Source organism: Halichondria panicea, chromosome 8 (assembly GCF_963675165.1).
Source record: "Halichondria panicea chromosome 8, odHalPani1.1, whole genome shotgun sequence".
Taxonomy (NCBI): domain Eukaryota; kingdom Metazoa; phylum Porifera; class Demospongiae; order Suberitida; family Halichondriidae; genus Halichondria; species Halichondria panicea.
This window is the reverse complement of record NC_087384.1, coordinates 5038927-5056257: the sequence shown is the minus strand read 5'-3', so window position 1 is coordinate 5056257 and position 17331 is coordinate 5038927. Positions and strand designations below refer to the sequence as shown.

Sequence of the window (17331 nt, the reverse complement as noted above, 5' to 3'; positions counted from 1 at the left end):
TGTTTGCGGTACATGCATATGCCTAATCCACGAATTAAACCACGAACAATATTATTATCTCTAGAATATACCTGCTATACGGTATACATTATAATTATAGTTAAACTATATATGGCTTCAAGTGGTATATTTGATTTACACGCATGACAATTATAAATCACGAGGCGCAGTCGAGTTGATTACTCGAGCGTGTAAAGCAAATACAGTATAGAGGGTAATTTTCATGGGGCAAAATATTCGTGGTTTTCGTGAATGAAAGTCTGCATGACCACAAATATTTTGCCCACAAATGAAGCGACCTTACCTACCTTTAGGCCACTGTTAGTTACATACTTGTTTCAGATCAACCTCCCTCCTCGGTTTTGCTCACCTCCTCAATTAAGTCATTATATTGCTGATGTCAGCCATTATTTGAGGTCAAAGTCCTTTTTTTGCTGACATTGCATTATTTTACCATGTGCCATTTGATGTGCCATGTGGAAGTTGCATTGTGCACCAAAAAGCCATTGCGTAAAAAAAATTAAAATTATTTTAATGTTCAGACTCCGTCCTTTTGTGAATTTTCGTCAGTTAAAAAAACAGGATATGACGTCATCAAGCGACCTTGCCTACCTTTACCTACAATCCAAGCTCCAACCACGAAAATATTATCCACGAAATGTCTCAATATTGCTGAACCACGAATATTTTGTCCCCCGAAAATTACCCACTATACGGTAATGAGTAATGAAGACCTCCCTCCCCTCATCGGGCCGGGGTTGAGCTAGATTCTCATCTGAAACAAGTATGCAACTAACAGTGGCCTTACCTGCAGTGCAAGCAGCAACAACGAAAATATTATCCATGAAATGACTAAATTTGCCCCCCGAAAATTACCTGCTATACGGTATACGCCTTTGATCTTTGGTGCAACCATAATTATATAGTATATACAAGGAGTTTGCAGAATCTTTGCAACACACCAGTAAAAGCGTAGAACGTTACACGTTCCTTATATGGATTTTGTGTACACACTGTGGTCTGTTTTATATACTATACTTAAATGTATGAGCATTTCCCGGAACCACAGTGCTCAACACTTTAATTTATTCATGTGTTGCAAAGATTCTGCAAACTCCAGTATAAAATTATGTTGTGTATCAATCATGCATGCACTATAGCTATAGCTTCTCACTTTTCCTAGACAAAATTCATACACAATGCTGATTCAATCAGTAGAAAAGAAAAAAGACACGTCTACATGTATCTACTTTGCTATGAGTCAACTGAACATTTTTTAACAAGCTGTGCTAGCGCAGTTAGAATAGAGGCTACTGACGTCTTGGCTGCCACATAGGGCTGAAGGAGCGATAACAGTTTTGAAACACACGTCCATGATGGCTCCACTTTTGTACACACACTCGGAAGTGGCCGTTTTCCCTGCAGAAATAGATTCAAAGGAGGAAGTGTACAGTCAAAGTGTCAACTTACAATGGTTACACGTATATACACTGTACCACAAGTACACTTGAATGTAAATATGCATACACAGCTAAGGAACATTAGGGAGAGAAGCACACGAAACAAACAGTATTACAATTTTTAGCCTGCATGCATCAATTGTTGTAGGGTATAAGAAATAAGCAGAAAAGGACAATATGATAACGTGCATGCATGGCTGTGTTATAAGACAAAAATAATAGTGATACGTGCATGTATAGGGTTGTGCATAAGTAATGTACACACTTGGTTTCTGAGGTATTCCAGAAGGCTGGGAGAGACCTGAGCCATGAGAGCCAGCTGTCGGCTCTTACTGTTCACCCTCTGTAGGAGGTGGTCACACAGTTGTCCACTGAACGGCACCAACTCTTGGCTCACACGACTCTTGTCCTCGATGCCCATGAACACCTAGCGGATGAAGGACAGAGAACGTTAATTAATATACCATGCATGTACCATGAGGAACTCTTCTACAATTGGGTTTCGAATGCGAGGTTAATCAATTACACGAATGACACATACAAGCCTAATTGCGTTTCTAACTACATGTATTGCAAATTGCATGCATAGATATAGTTTATGCTCACTCTTCTTTGCGTTTCTTTCGATAGCGAAATATGCTCAAATTCATAATTGGCAATCCAAAGAAAGTCACATTCGAAACACGATATACATGACTGTATACTGTATGCTTAGGCCAAGTTAAAACTGTATCTTGTGGGCACTTAAATATAGGTACATGTATAATGTTCAAGGGACCGAGTTCAAACTAAAAGTAATGCGTAAAAAAATCCACTGATTGGCAAAACCTTGCGGAGAACCTGTACTCTGAGTCCATACTCTAGCTCTCACCTCGCTTCCATTCTCGGCCAGTCCAGCTGCAAAGAATCCGGTCACCCATTGCTTCCTCACTGCGTCACTGTCCAGCTGCCACAAGTCTACCAGTAGGAACACAATGTCTCTGTGACTAGCCACTTCCAAGCTGAGGGCCGAGCCAGTAGGGGGTAACTGAGAGAGGGCGTGGCTAGCCAGGGTGGGGGGTACAGGGGGTGGGCTAGTGGGGGAGAGGTACACCACCACCGCTTCACACAGACACTGAGTGAGAACAAGCAAATACATTATATGTAATTATTGATTATTGACATACTGCAGAAACGCACAGACCACGCATTGTACAATGTTCAGTATAATATAATTATAGCGGATAATACGTACGTACGTAGTACATGCATGTCCATAACTACATGTATATGTACATGTATGACTGTACCTTAGTTCTTTTTTGTTTCAGCTGCACAGGGATTTGCTCCTGCCATGCGCTCTGCATTTATGAGGTGAAAAGATATAAAACACGAACCTTGCGAGTTATGCTTCTGTATAATAAGCAAATAATTGCTTAGCCACCTACACAGGCCTTTTCCTTTAAAGTGAAGAGTGGGTGTGGGTTTAATCACATTGCTATATACACACAGTACCGTATAAATAAAATTCATTGATTTTACAATGTATTGCAGCAATACAAGTCATCTTAATTATTAACAAATTCTATAGAATCCAAAATTACCAGAACACAATATAAACATACAGTGGAACGTCTACACTATACATGTACGTATGTTAAAATCCCACCTTGTAAGCTCCCTTCTTGAGTGCCCCTCTCAGCCATGTTGGGAAGAAGGTGGTAAGTGTGAGTGTGTGAGGTGAGGCAGCTGACAGCTCAGCGAGTAACAGCAGCTCTAGGTAGGTCTTTGTGACTGTGGGGGGTAGGGGAGGAAACCGTTGGACCACGTCCATCAGGTCAGACATTCCCGGGGGGCTGTGGGAGGGGCAGGGGTGAACAGTTCATACAGTATATAGATGCATGTACATGTATTACAATACACACGCAGATAAATATTCTTCTGCCTTTTATACAATATCAGGACAGTGGAACCTCCATAAAACGGACACCATTGAGGAACAGCCTTTTGGCCGTTATAGAGAGGTGGTATTCCTTAGGAGGTTTCGATTGCCAGCTATGTATATGCTCTATGAGTCATTTCTTGCTGCAAATGAACCTTGGAGCTTTGCTAACTGCTTCTTTATAGCTCATACAAGCTTTGAAAAGGCTGTATAGAGACAAGCTACTGCTAGATTTTCACGATTGTGCAAAATAATGCCATCTCAGCAATAACTTTCTGCTAATTTTGGGTGTGGCTGTCCGTTCTGGGAGGTTATTTTCCATTGCTAAAGCTGATCAGACTGGGACTAGAAAGCTGTCGTTATACGGAGTAGAGAGGTGGCCGCTCCTAAGAGGTTGCTTTACATCGAAAGTCATTGTAATTTCAATCTGGACCTGAGCTCTTGGCCATTATATATATAGCTTGTGGTTGCTCTTCTGAGGTGGTCGTTAATGGAGGTTCCACGTACTTGCACTCATGACAACTGTTAACCACAGTATATATACCTGGCCAACATTTTGAGGAGCTTTGAACTTAAAAGGATTTTTGTACACTCACGTTGCTAGTGGTATAAGGTCTCCCTGTACAGACTCGCTCTCCTCCTCCGTACCAAGCTCACCACCATGACAATTCACCTGTTTAAAACGGACTTATTGAATAAGTAAGATACATGTAAGATACATGTATATAAAATGTGCTCAATCTATGGTACGTACTGCACGCTGATCCTTTACCTACATGCATATACCTTATACAGCCAAGAGAAGATGTTTCTACACACAGAGAGGGTGGCCTTGGACTGATCATCAACTACTCCTCCCTGAAAGGAAAAGAAATACCTTCAACCTTTAGTACATTTGCTACAATGTACCTCTTAAGCACAAATTAATCGAATGAATCTTATAGACAAAAAATCAATCGTACCCTCTTCAAATTCTCTATGATTCGGTTCACTTGGTTCTCGTACACACAGTGCCAAAGGACTCCAACCAATCCTGCAAGTTTGTGAGAGAGTACAATTTATAAAAGTGACATTATCTATTTAGAAAAGCTTATACACGTATAAATTGTACTGTGAATTTCTCTCTCACCTGCTAAAGCACTCCTCGTTGATATAAGACTGAGATATTCCAGAGTGACAGCTGGCTCGACAATGACCCCCTGCATAGAGCAGTGGACCCCCTGCCAGGCACAGTGTATAAGGAGGGCCGGGTGTGATAGTGTGCAGGGGAGCAGCTTCAGTAGGGGGCTCAGTTGAAACACCAGTCGTGAGTATTCTAGGTGCAGGTGGAGGAATGGTGGGTGGTAGATGATGCGGATATGTGTGTGTGTGTGTGTGTGTGTGTGTGGGTGTGTGTGCGCATGTGGGTGTGTGCGGAGGTGGGATGTGTGTGTGTGTGTGGAGGTGGGATTAATGTGCAAGTCTTTGGAATCATGATTCAGATCGATGTTTAGACACACCAAAAATATTATGCTTACAAGAAGCCTATAATATAATATATTACATATACAAGTAGGATTACTTGGATCATTGTTGTCATGTGGATCAGATGGTATTATAGCAACAAACTCGGCTGGTATATGATTGGTCACTAGCCACTTGGCCAGACAGTGAGCGATAAGCCCGGGGCCGTACTTCCCCAGACTACCGGCACACATCGCTCCCTCCTCACCTGTATGGCAGTAGAAGAATAAAAAATTGATGACATAACTTTTTGCTAACATGTATAGTGTGTGTACCTTATAAGGCTAAACACCCCTAACTTCCAAAAATCTGCAGTAATTTGCATACAGCATTGTATGTGTGTGGCCCTGTGGCCCAATGGATAAGGCATCTGACTACGAATCAGGGGATTCCAGGTTCGAGTCCTGGCAGGGTCGACTCTTTTTTGCATTTTTAATTACTCACTATTAAAAGGCAGAAGGTTGCTTAATTCAATAACCCTTTTGTCATCATCATTAGAGAAGGCGTACGGGGCTGGGGGGAGGTGTGCCAGGGAGTCACGTCCAATCAGATTTGAGACAAAGGTGAGGACCTCCAGCTGGTGAGTAAGGGTGATCCAACGCTCCTTCTCAGACGAGACTGGTTCCCATGACTCCCAATCCTGAACGGTCAGTGCATGTGTGACTATATGAGTCTAGATTACAACTACTACGTGTGTATGAAACAGCAAGCCAAACACCGACACCGACACACACTTACGTACTTCAATTTAAGTTAGGAAAACTCACCATTTAGTATTACAACTGTAGTTACATGGTCACAGATACTTATTATCTCCACCACAGAAGGCAGGACTAGGTAGAGTACATGTACATGTACATGCATGGTACAATAGACTATCAGCACAATAAGCGCTAAATAAATGCATGCACAGTGTAGCTCACCTGGTTTCCAGACTCCATGTCCTCGTTAGTGGAGGCTGAGACAAACTTCTGACAGACTAGAGCCACCAGTAGGGCGTGGCCCACTTGACTGCTCTCGGAGCACAGCTGCAGCACTGCCCACCACAAATCAGGGCGGGGCTCTTCACCCTTTATGACTGAGGAGTTTGGACTGATTTCTGTTCATGTATGTGTGTGTGGGGGGGGGGAGGGGAGTATATATTAGTTGTGTGTATGTCTAAACACGTCAAGTGATACATGTAGAACTTTCTATGAGCTATGTGTAGAAAGGATCTCGGAATTGAACTCAAGTTACACACACTTGGATACACAGTGAGAAACCTCATTCTCAGCAAAACTCCGGGTGCCATTTCCCATCCAAAAAACTAAATAGACTGACCTGAGCTGGGAAGTGCACAGATGAGTGTTAGCAGCTTGTGTTGTCTCTTCAATAGTTCAGTTGGACTTCTCTCACTAGCTACTCCGTTCACACACACCAGACACAGCAGTGACTGCAAAAAGCCACACACACATACTGGGTTAGCTGTCGGATACGGTGATAACTAAATTAAATAAAAGCAAAATGGAGCATTCAGGCTGTGCCGATAGTGACAGATATACATGCTCCTGGTATTATAATTATGTAGTTGCATACAACAAGGCGTAAATATATCAGTGCACATATAATTATGTGGATGTGCATGCTGTCATCCTATATATATGTAGCCAATTAAGCCACTCTCTATAATACAGCCACTCACAGGTTAAGAGGATAACGGGCCCCTGCATGCGTAAGTCTCAATAGCATGTATTTCTACCAGTGAACATAATTATGTTTTACTCTGTTTGTATGTACATGTATAGCTATGCATACATGCCCATACCAGGTGACCACGACTATACATGCGTGCATCTATCAAAATGTGATGGTCTTGAAGGCTTGTATGCATGTACTCAGTAGCTCTAAATGCTTACCAACAAGTCCCTTGGCACCACTCCACAAGACTGGTACAGAGTGGAGAGAGAGTAATCGGCCACGTCAGTAGTCAGTAGTTTCTATGCAGGAGAGGGGTAGTTAGTGACTGACACACTAGCTATAGGGGTGTGGGGAACATACCAGAAATAACGTGGAACCTGCGGGGAGGAAATATAACATAATTTATGCAAATAGTAGTTACCTATACATACGTAAACTGGTTTATACAGTAGAGTTCGTTGATGCTACAGCTAGCACATGATTTATATACAGCAGTTGGGTTCTTTTTTTAGCAAGAAAATGTACTAAAACATTACTATGGTAGCAGTTACTAGCTACGTTCACTGACCGATATCCAGCAGTGTGGATGTCGCTAGTCCCTCTTTCAGACTCAGTCTCAGGGGCTGAGAGGAGTAAGTGCGAGACAAGCTCCTGGTCACACGACCTCCTTCCTCACTTCCCATTGGATTACTAGAACCGAGCAAAACATTACCTACTTTTGAGGGAAGTTCGAAACATTTCACAAACGCCTTTAGATCAACGCTTTTAATAACAGTTTTTCTTTGGGACAGGCCAGAGAAGTAATTTTGAAGACAGGAAGAGATAGTCCCAGCTCTGTCTAGGGGAATGTCACACAGGGTCCGTAGTGACTGTAGGGGGGTCGGAAGAGGAGGCGGGGAAAATACACACGTCAAAGCAATCGCTTAATTCTGAATGTTTATTCTATGTCATATTACATGCATGCCATATTTTGGAAAAAATAAATAGCAAGGCTATAATAGAGTTAAATGGCCTTTCACACTGGAAAGCAATCATTACAGGAATCAAGGGGGACCCAATTTTAAAAGTGAAATTGGACAATCCCAACTTACAGTTACAGACAATCAAGTTAGCTATCAATTAATCCTTCAGTATTGTTCTACATACAGTACAGTAGTCACCTCATCCAGCTTGCTTGTGGAGGGTGTGTCTTGAGTGCTGGCCAGTTCCTCCACCCCCTGCAACAGCTCAGTGGCCTGCCTCACTCCAGTCACGTACCGAAACAGAGGGTACACTGCTAGGTCTGAAGTACGCAGAAGAGAGGGGCGGGGTAACTCAGTGTATAGTACAGAAATTATACTGTATACAGAATAATTTTACAGTGAGCAAATAGCACTTGATATGGACGGATGAAAGATTGATAAACTTAATGAGATATTGTAGATTTTTATACCTGAAAGTGGCTACACTGTTTTGTGAGATTTCAGTGAAATTTTGTACACATGCATATAGCCAAAATTACCTGCTCTATCGATTCTCTCCAACGCCACTTGTAACATCTTCACTATGACGTCATAGGAAATATACTGAGTGTGCTGGGCTCCGATTAGAATATCCACAGCCTGTGCAGGGATAAAATTGACAATTGACAAAACTAAAATGATAACATGAGGTACGTACGTTTGGTGCAAACAATCGGAGTGTGTATTATGTGCAAAAGTGAATGCGCAAAAATAAATAACTGGCAGCGGTGGGATTCGAACCCACGCCATCGAAATGACTGGTGCCTTAAACCAGCGCCTTAGACCGCTCGGCCACGCTACCAGGTTACACAATGAGGCAACGGTATCACAGACTCCACGCTACCATCTTACACAATGAGGCTACGGTATCACAGGCTCCACGCTACCAGGTTACACAATGAGGCTACGGTATCACAGGCTCCACGCTACCGTTACACAATGAGGCTACGGTATCACAGGCTCCACGCTACCAGGTTACACAATGAGGCTACGGTATCACAGGCTCCACGCTACCAAGGTTACACAATGAGGCTACGGTATCACAGACTCCACACTACCAGGTTACACAATGAGGCTACGGTATCACAGGCTCCACGCTACCAGGTTACACAATGAGGCTACGGTATCACAGACTCCACGCGGACATTACGAAGCATACACTCACTTGCTTCATGCTCTGGGACGACTTGAGACCAGAGAAAACTTGCACTAGAAGATCTGAGTCACCTGGAGGTGTGTTAGCAATGTACTGAGTGTTGTAGTGCGTTAATTAACAACTAAAAATATTGTCATTTGTGTCATTTGTCAAGCTTTGTAGCTTACAAGAGTATACGTAAAGTGTACGCATACAGTTTAACTATACTGTAACATGAACCATAAAGATTGCATGACTGTAACACGAATGAATTTCCCCTTTGAAAAGAACATTCGAAGCTAAAGTGTGTAAAATAGTGTTACGTGCCAGCCTGTATAGCCTGAGGGAGCTTCTTCATTAGGTGAGCATCGAATGAGGTCGGATCACCCAGTCTAAAACAAAAGCAACATACAGAGTGAGATTTTGTTATTGCCATGGAGACAATCAGAGTGCATGTCACATATCAGAGAGGTATAATTATTAACTGGCCACCATCGAATATTTTTGATTTTCAAAAAGTGTGCAGGCAACAATCATACATGACATGCAGTATTGTACACACGTCATTGTTCGAAGTGCGTTGATTTCACACTCAATGGACGTTGCAAAACGCTTCTTATAAATAGAGTATCACGTTCGATTTAAAGTGCAGTATACAACTATTAGCCATTTACTGCGTGGACTTGATCTTTATATATGCCGTATATTTTTAGCGCAGCAACGTTTATGACATTTACATGTACTCTCCCCCCTCTGTTAAGTCACAGATGTAATGACACGTACGTACATGTACTATTTTCAAACGTTACCGTGTCAGCAGTGGGAAGGGTACTCCAAAGGTCACCAGTTGCCCATCCGGACACAGGAGGAGCACTGTCTCCCGTATCCCTCTCTCGTTGTGTATAGCCTTCCTTTCCTTACTGACCGCACCCCCTTCTTCATCAAGGTTGAAGGTGAAAGTGCCATGTGGTGAATAGAGCAGCTGACAGTCCTTCCCCACTTGAAACACGGCCACTCTACTGCCGGACTGAACCGGCCACAGCTGTGCATGGGGGGTGGGGCAATGACTTGAAAGGTACACTATGCACTGTGCACTGTACAAGTATGTACATGTACCAACTTTGTGCATGTAAAAACATGTGAGTATATTAAGTCAGTCTGTATCAAAAACACTGTAAAATGTGCCTCTACACTCAAATACATGTACAGTAATTTTATACATGCATGCAGTGTATACAACATAATTGGATAATTTGAAGTCATTCACATTTGCACTCCTCACCTCCACAATTCCTCTACGCGGTGCATAGATGCAGAGACACTGAGCCTTCTTTGTGTGTGGTGAGACTGTGGGGGTTCTCTTCCTCTTGCCACGCCCTGTACTGGGCGTGTCGTGGACCAGCAACCACCCACACTGAGCGTCTCGGTAACCTGGAGGGAAAATAGATGGTTATCTAAGTAATCACACATAAAAGATGAAAAATTATAGCAAAGCAATAGTATAACCACCAATGTCCATGCAGCAACTATTATAGACATAATGTTAAATGGTTAAATGCCATTTAAGACACTAGAAAACGTAGTTTGGTAGTTTCAAGCTCTAAGTAGTGCTCTATACACGTGATAACAACAAATATTAACTGTTCCAAAATTATTTACGCACATGCATGCACGTAAACATTTACAGCTACATGTACATGTAGAAAAACTGTGTGTACACTTAATTTTATTGCACACCTTTCCACATTCTCCTAACCACAAGCCCCTCACACTCCAACAGGAGCACTCGTCCAAAGCAGTCCACGAGGGCAGCCAGATTGCCCTGAGGGGAGACGGTGATACTGAGCACAGAGCGTCGACTGTCTGGCACGTTGGTTGTCATAGGGAGGTTGGTGGAGAGTTGGACCTTTTCCTTCTTGGCCGGAGGTTTGGGGGCAGGATTAGAACTCTTGGACCACCGTAGCCAGCCGCTGTGGGGGTGTGTGTGAGTGACAAAGGTGCATGTGTGTGGGAGGGTGGCTTTTAACAAACGTAGTAAAAGGAGATTTTATACGGAATGTAGCCGTACGGAGCTATTAATATATGTATGAAGAGAATGAAATATTTGCTGTACATACGATTGTAGTCATAGAAAGCTCTCCTGCAAGCATTTACGTAAATGTACATCTACTCACCTAGCCTGTGATATTTTCCCCAGCACAGCATTGGACACCTTGGAGGCAACAGCGTGTACTACCTCAGACATGTTCAGGTGACCAGCGTCCTGAGGGCAATACCATTACAGAAGGAGGAGATAAGAATGATTTAATCTGAACATTTGACAACTGGTAGGCTCAATACATACATGGTCTTATACAGTGTATATACATGATTGTACACAGCAATCTCGCTGAAGTGCTAGCCTACACAATTGTACATTTAGTTAGTGCATTTCACAGGGAAGACATGCACTTTATAGCCTTATACACCTGCAAACAATTGTCTGATAACAATAGCAATAGAGATACACAGGTGGGACTGACACCATGCACGCAGCTGGCACAGGGTAAAACCAACCGATTGAGCAGCGCACCAAGTACTCACCTTTGTGATCTTGTAGAGAGCGATCATGGGGGATTCCCCAACTGTGATAAGGTGTGCCTCAGGGGTGGGCGTGGAGCGGAGTGTGGTCTCAAAGCCACCAACGCTGCTAGCTTCACAGAGGTGGTCAAAAGCTGTGGGGGTCGAGTGACCTGTACAGGAAGAGGTAGACATAATCATTATACTGACCTGTGCAATGAAAGAAATGAAACCTCATCTACATTGTACGCATATACCAAATTATACATGGTCACCCTATAAGAAGGCCTCAAAGCTCAAAGAGAATACAAACATGTTATATCAGTGGCTTACACCGACTACTGTTGGCCTGCTAAGCTACATGTAAGTGCATGACCTATATAGCTAGCTTTCACTGTACCTCTGACACACCCATGCATACATTATCAGCATACGTAATCATATAAAGTCCCTACGTATTTTGCCTCACCCAGTAATACAACATCAATAGTTGAAGTCTGATCACGGAGCCGCCATTTCTTGTGACTCACAGACACCTCCTCCCCCTCAGCCTCTGCAAGAGAAACACAGATCAGTCAGCCTCTCTCTTAACAAAATTACTGGGCTATATCATTAGTACGAGGGTAAAAAAAGCAAAATCTATTCAGTTACCATGTATATGGGGATTCGAATGTTAGGCTCTTTCGATTGCGAACTACGAGTTTTCCCATACATTTAGATCGCAAAGAAGTGAGCATGTGCCAACAGTTGGAATTTGGCATTTATGCAACATAGCTAGGGCTTGTACAGTGTCATTTGTAAATGACTAAGTGACAACTATACGCATCTGAAACCCGATATTATGGTATATTGCAATATTATATATTGGGTTTCGAACATTGCAGTTCATAACAATTATTATACCTGTTGACTTGTTCTCCACATAGGTCTTGATAACGTTGACCAGGCTCCCACCATCCACCACGCACACGTGCTCTGGATACGAGACTACCACGTTACACTGCAGAGAGAACGAGAGAAAGAGAGACATAATTACAACAATGGGGGACACCATTACGCTTTGTTGTACGAAATGTGTTGCAGATTATTATTTTCTTCATTTGTACATTTTTAGTTAACGGACTTGACCTGAGGCTACTGTACACGATTGCGTCTCCCAATACACATGTGACAAATAACTTGTACAATTTAATTAAGCTAAAGACAAACAATCACCAATAAATATTAATCATAAGCTTGCACAACCTAAGCCCAAGAATGGCCACAAATACAAGGAGTCCGACATGTATTCACCTGACTGGGGGAGCTCCTCTGTGTGGGGATTGTTGCCATGCAACTCAGTCTCTTTACAGCCTCAGGGTGCAATAGTTGAGACATCACTCGCTGGCCAGACATTGAGTAGCTTCGTATGTAGCCATCAGAGAAACCAACCAAGACCACACTTGATCGTTGAACTGTCCCAGATCTATCAAAATACATTTCTAGCAGACGGTACATCAGTTTCAGTTTCACTATATAAACGACCACTTAATATCACACAAATAATTACAATAGTCCACGATAATTATAATGATAGTGGGAGAGACTTTGTTCACTGTACAGTGGAACCTAGCTAGCGTTGTTCCCAGGCCGATTCTTCTTTAATAGCTATAGAACGGTTGGCGACCTAGCGTTATTTTAGAGACAACTCAGCCTGGGGATAATGGGCACGTCTAAAGAGGAAAGGCCAACTGCAATATAAAGGCCAGGCTGCGTGTGTACCTCAAGACCTTAACAAAGGACAAAGGCCACCTCAAGACAATGGCCAAAATATTTTTCCTATAGTGTCTGATAAAAGGAGTTCCACTTTGGGGTCAGAATCCACTGTATATATTTTTTACTATATATGCTCGCTCAGCCTCTACATACTGGATACATGTATGTGCCGTGGTTGATACTTACTCTAGAAAGAACCAAAGACACTAGTTGATAAGTCTAAATGGAAACTACATGTACATGGGAAAAGTGCCTCAGAGGAGCAGAGGAGGTATACTATGGGACTTATTCAAGGCAATTAAGGTTTACACATGCGCACTAGTATTTAGATCCCACTGTTGTGTTGTTGCTATAATTATAATTATTATGAGCTCTACAGTGCTCTATTGCTTCTGGCTATTGAATACAATACTAGTACATCAGACAAATTTTGATTGATTGATTTTTTTGATTTTTGATTTTTGAACATCAATATCAACAAGAATACAATGCAAAGTACATATAATATTGTCTGTATTAACTGCATTGTATAGCACGTCTTCTGGGCATTTATATTCTTTCACTGATTCTGTGCTGCATTAAATGGAAGCTTTGAACTTGCAGAAACGAATAAATGTAGGCTTGGGTACAGAAGAATGGTTTCTCGATGTTTCTTGCAAGAGCTTTTTATTGCATGTAGGTAGGGACTAGCTCATCCATACAGAGGCAATAGGTGTTCAGAACTTCTTTAGCATGTTCAATGCAGTTGAGAAAGAGTTGTTGACTTGACAATAGTAAGAAATAAAGCTGTTGCTAAGGCTATTGATTTAAAAAGACAATGCTTTGCCTTAGGCAAAGTCTAGTGTAGCCAATGAAATGCTGTTTCTAAACCAGCTATATGATGGGCATTCAGTGTCTATGGTTACAGTGTCCCTCTGCCCTCAGGAAACTTATATAGACAGGGTTTCATGTAGAGAGGAGGAAATGCTTAATTCATGGTTCAACCCCTGGAAACAATTTTGAGGAATGATTCTCTGAGGAGCATTTGTGTTCAAAATTTACTAGTGAAATTTTTAATGAGCAAATAGAGCTACATGTACATGTATAACCTTTATTGTAAAACACCAACTTTTTTTATGACACCATTTTTTTCTATGCTGTATGCACATATTATTATATAACACATAAACCCTGTTTGTCTATAACGGGGCTATAGACACTTCATGCACTTCATGCACATTATCTAACCAGGCCTAGTTTGTGTTGAATATTTGAAAATACACCACTTCGAAAATGCTGTGCACATCATTGGTGCACCTATGAACGACTCACTTGATGGAGAAAGCAATGGGGAGAACTAGAACAGCAGTGGCCTGGGGTCTGCGGTGAATGGACAACAAGTCACTTCACAGAATACCATAGTCAGAATAATAATTAATAGACAGTAATAATAGGATACATGCAGGGTTAGGGTTAGGGTTAGGGTTAGCAGTGTACAGCCTTTGAATCAAAAATATAGCCCCAGCAACAATCTAATTATAACATGCCAGAAGTGGGTACCGTGGTTACCTTGGTTTGGTGCTCATTGGTTCCCGGGCAATATCCAGTAACCCTTGGAAGGCATTGGTGTAGAGGAAGGAAGGGCTGTCATCTGATTGGACACCGGACTCTGTGTGTACGTGTGTGTGTGGGGGATGGTGATAGTGCATGGATCTACACAAGGGCAAGGGAGTAAGAGAAATTATTTAATGGTCACTCACTGGAGTCTTCCCTTTAAAAAATACTAAATACCTCAATTCCCTCTAAAATCTAAAATGAGTATTACCAAGATGATATCAATGCAATGGTGGAACCAATAGGTACAGACTGTGGAAACCCTCGTACACTGATTAGCTGACCAATGATGTGACATGTCACAACTATATCATTCTTACCAATCTCTCCGTTGATGAACTGGGCTTGATAGTTTGGGGAGACACACGCTACCAGTCGCCCAGTAGAGCACACACTCACCAACACACCATCGCCAGAGTTCTACACACAACATAATCAATTTTATTTCTCCAGCGATGATGTCAGATACATGTACGGTATCGGATATTGGAAACGCTCTAAATATACCTTAGCTAACTCTAACTCTTCCTCACCACGCCTACTGTAATCAATACTTAGTGGCATGCATCCCCTCAGGTCATACTAGTTAAGTTGCTGGTACAGGTCAGTATTGTGTAGTCTACTAGATCTAGAAGCCGATGATCCAAATAATTTCGTCATTGCTCATACCACAACAGACAAAAACGGACTTTTAATTATAAGATTTAGTTCGTTCACAACGGACAATGGCCAATGTTTACATCGAGTCTACTTGTGCATTTACAGCTGACATACATTTTACACGGCGTCATTTTATTACAAGAGCTAGCAGAGCTAGCAGAGCTAGTAGTTCTGATCTCTAATTAGGCCTGCACTTACTGAGTGTGTCCTAGTAGAGCTACTGTTCAGAGGACCATTGTACACTGAGCCCTGGGGCAGGGTACCAACGAGTAGCAGCTCAGTCTCCATTTATTTATTTACTAAAATCCTGGGACGGTAAAGATCATTGTTGCATAAAAGTCTTTTTGTAGCCAAGCGGATTCTGGGTTGATGTGCTGTCTCAATCTCATGTAAGATATATCGTGTAAGATGGATCCGTGAAGAGTATTAAATGATTACAGAGTCCCACCTAGTCTACACATGCAGTGATTACAGTGATGCCAGTGATGCCAGTGATAGACTACCAGTATTTACAGTGATGCATGCCAGTGATCACCAAGGTACACAAGAAATGATAGATCTACTTCTGCCACTCATTTGATGTTTAGCCTCGAGACCAGGCGTTTGTTGTCTGAAAGAACGCCTGGTCAAGTTCCAATGTAGAACTCGTTTAGCTGAGTCAGCGAGTGGTACATGGTTAGGCTTGAGTAGTTGTGAACATGATTCACGGGCAAGTATGGTTGTTGCGGGCAATTATCGGTCCAAGAAATTCCTAACAACTTCTATATTGGAACTTGACCAGCTAGGCGTTCTTTCAGACAACGAATGCCTGGTCTCGAGGCTACTACTGATAGCTACAGCTGCTATGTTAGTGCATAGATTTCGATTTGTGTGAAAAAACACCGAATTGTAAGCTTATGTACCTCCATCTCCAATATGCAGGTTTCACAGAACTAAAGTATGTTTATAACTAGCTTTGCTATCAACCATTGCAGTTCGACTTTGACCTTGATTGCTAGGTTTATCATCTGCCCCTTTATTGGTATAACAGCCTCAAGGGAGGCATATAGTCATATAATTTAGTTATTAACCCTCCCTCCCCTCACAGGCCGACAGGGAATGTCCAGACCTCCCACTTCAACCTGGACTATACGTACACTCTGTTCTATACTTCTCAAGAGTTAAAAGCTACTCTACAAACTCGACAGGAATGCTCACTTGATAGTTTATGTCATACATTATTTTTATCTTTGTGTCAGTATAATTATAAGTATACACCTGCATTCTTTTGTACATCGTCATTCATACATGATAAATTTTTTTGGCTTAATTAACTGACTACACTCAACACCTACATAATACAGTTGATACGTACTTTATCACCCACCAGAACCTATGCGCTGCCACAAAAACTAGAAAGGAAGGTAGCCTCGTTCCCAGGCCTTACTTTTTCTTGCTGTTGTCACTGTTCATCCATAAACAAGACATAGTGAGGCAGCAAGGAAAGAAATGGGCGTACAGTTAAGAAAAAGTAAGGCCTGGTTTGGGAAATCGCGTGATCCACAAGGATTTTTATGAACGTGGGCGATATGTAGCCCACAATCGTGACGTAAGGTATTCTCCCACGCATTCAGAGTAAGACTGTACTGTACTGCACTGCACTGAGACAACCACCAAGCTGTGCTGCAAGTCAGATCAGAGAACCAGCATGGCCAGCTCTGGTGGCAGTAGCTACCTGCTATATGATAATGATGACTAAGCTATTCTACTATAGCATGTAGAAAGACACAATAGTGATAGAATCTAAACACACAATCTAGACTAGTAGATCATCTAGCTAAGCCTAAGGTATAGCTAGCTATAGTGCTTGCAAACTTCCAGTTCCAAGTCCATGTCCAGCTTGCTGCAGGCAAAGTTTTATTAGTCGTAGACCTCTGCGTGGGCAGTCCAACATCTCTAGCTCAGTATGCCCACGCTCATTTTCACCCTTCTACCACCCTTCTACCCTCACGCGACTTCCCGATACGCTCTCCTTTTTCCTAACTTTACGTCTATTTCTTTCTTTATTCCTCCAATTAATACCGTATT

General features: G+C 42.2%; 1 protein-coding gene and 2 non-coding genes across 5 annotated transcripts; 1 reads left to right on the top strand and 2 right to left on the bottom strand.

Moving 5' to 3' along the window:
• Positions 1–1174: 1174 nt before the first annotated feature.
• On the bottom strand, positions 1175–17242 carry LOC135340271 (rab3 GTPase-activating protein non-catalytic subunit-like). 3 transcript variants are annotated; one of them, XM_064536594.1, is made up of 32 exons: positions 16619–17242; positions 14925–15024; positions 14560–14659; positions 14323–14370; positions 12550–12721; positions 12160–12256; positions 11726–11809; positions 11281–11429; positions 10872–10960; positions 10435–10667; positions 9980–10128; positions 9507–9739; positions 9025–9089; positions 8728–8789; positions 8063–8162; positions 7722–7843; positions 7130–7430; positions 6922–6938; positions 6780–6860; positions 6205–6316; positions 5808–5983; positions 5329–5524; positions 4943–5092; positions 4511–4696; positions 4344–4414; positions 4168–4239; positions 3978–4054; positions 3109–3295; positions 2750–2800; positions 2332–2574; positions 1726–1887; positions 1175–1419 (listed from the first exon to the last, which is right to left on the bottom strand). In XM_064536594.1, exons 3-32 carry the CDS (start codon positions 14574–14576, stop codon positions 1255–1257), a joined length of 3867 nt encoding a protein of 1288 aa, XP_064392664.1. In that variant the 5' UTR covers positions 14577–14659; positions 14925–15024; positions 16619–17242; the 3' UTR covers positions 1175–1254. The 3 variants fall into 3 exon arrangements, with proteins under 3 accessions (XP_064392664.1, XP_064392665.1, XP_064392663.1); XM_064536595.1 differs by having other exon boundaries at positions 16631–17242; XM_064536593.1 differs by lacking the exon at positions 16619–17242 and adding an exon at positions 15463–15605.
• Positions 5228–5300, top strand: Trnar-acg (transfer RNA arginine (anticodon ACG)). Its single transcript has one exon. It is a non-coding gene; the product is annotated as a tRNA-Arg (tRNA).
• Positions 8283–8364, bottom strand: Trnal-aag (transfer RNA leucine (anticodon AAG)). The gene has a single exon. It is a non-coding gene; the product is annotated as a tRNA-Leu (tRNA).
• Positions 17243–17331: the final 89 nt, after the last annotated feature.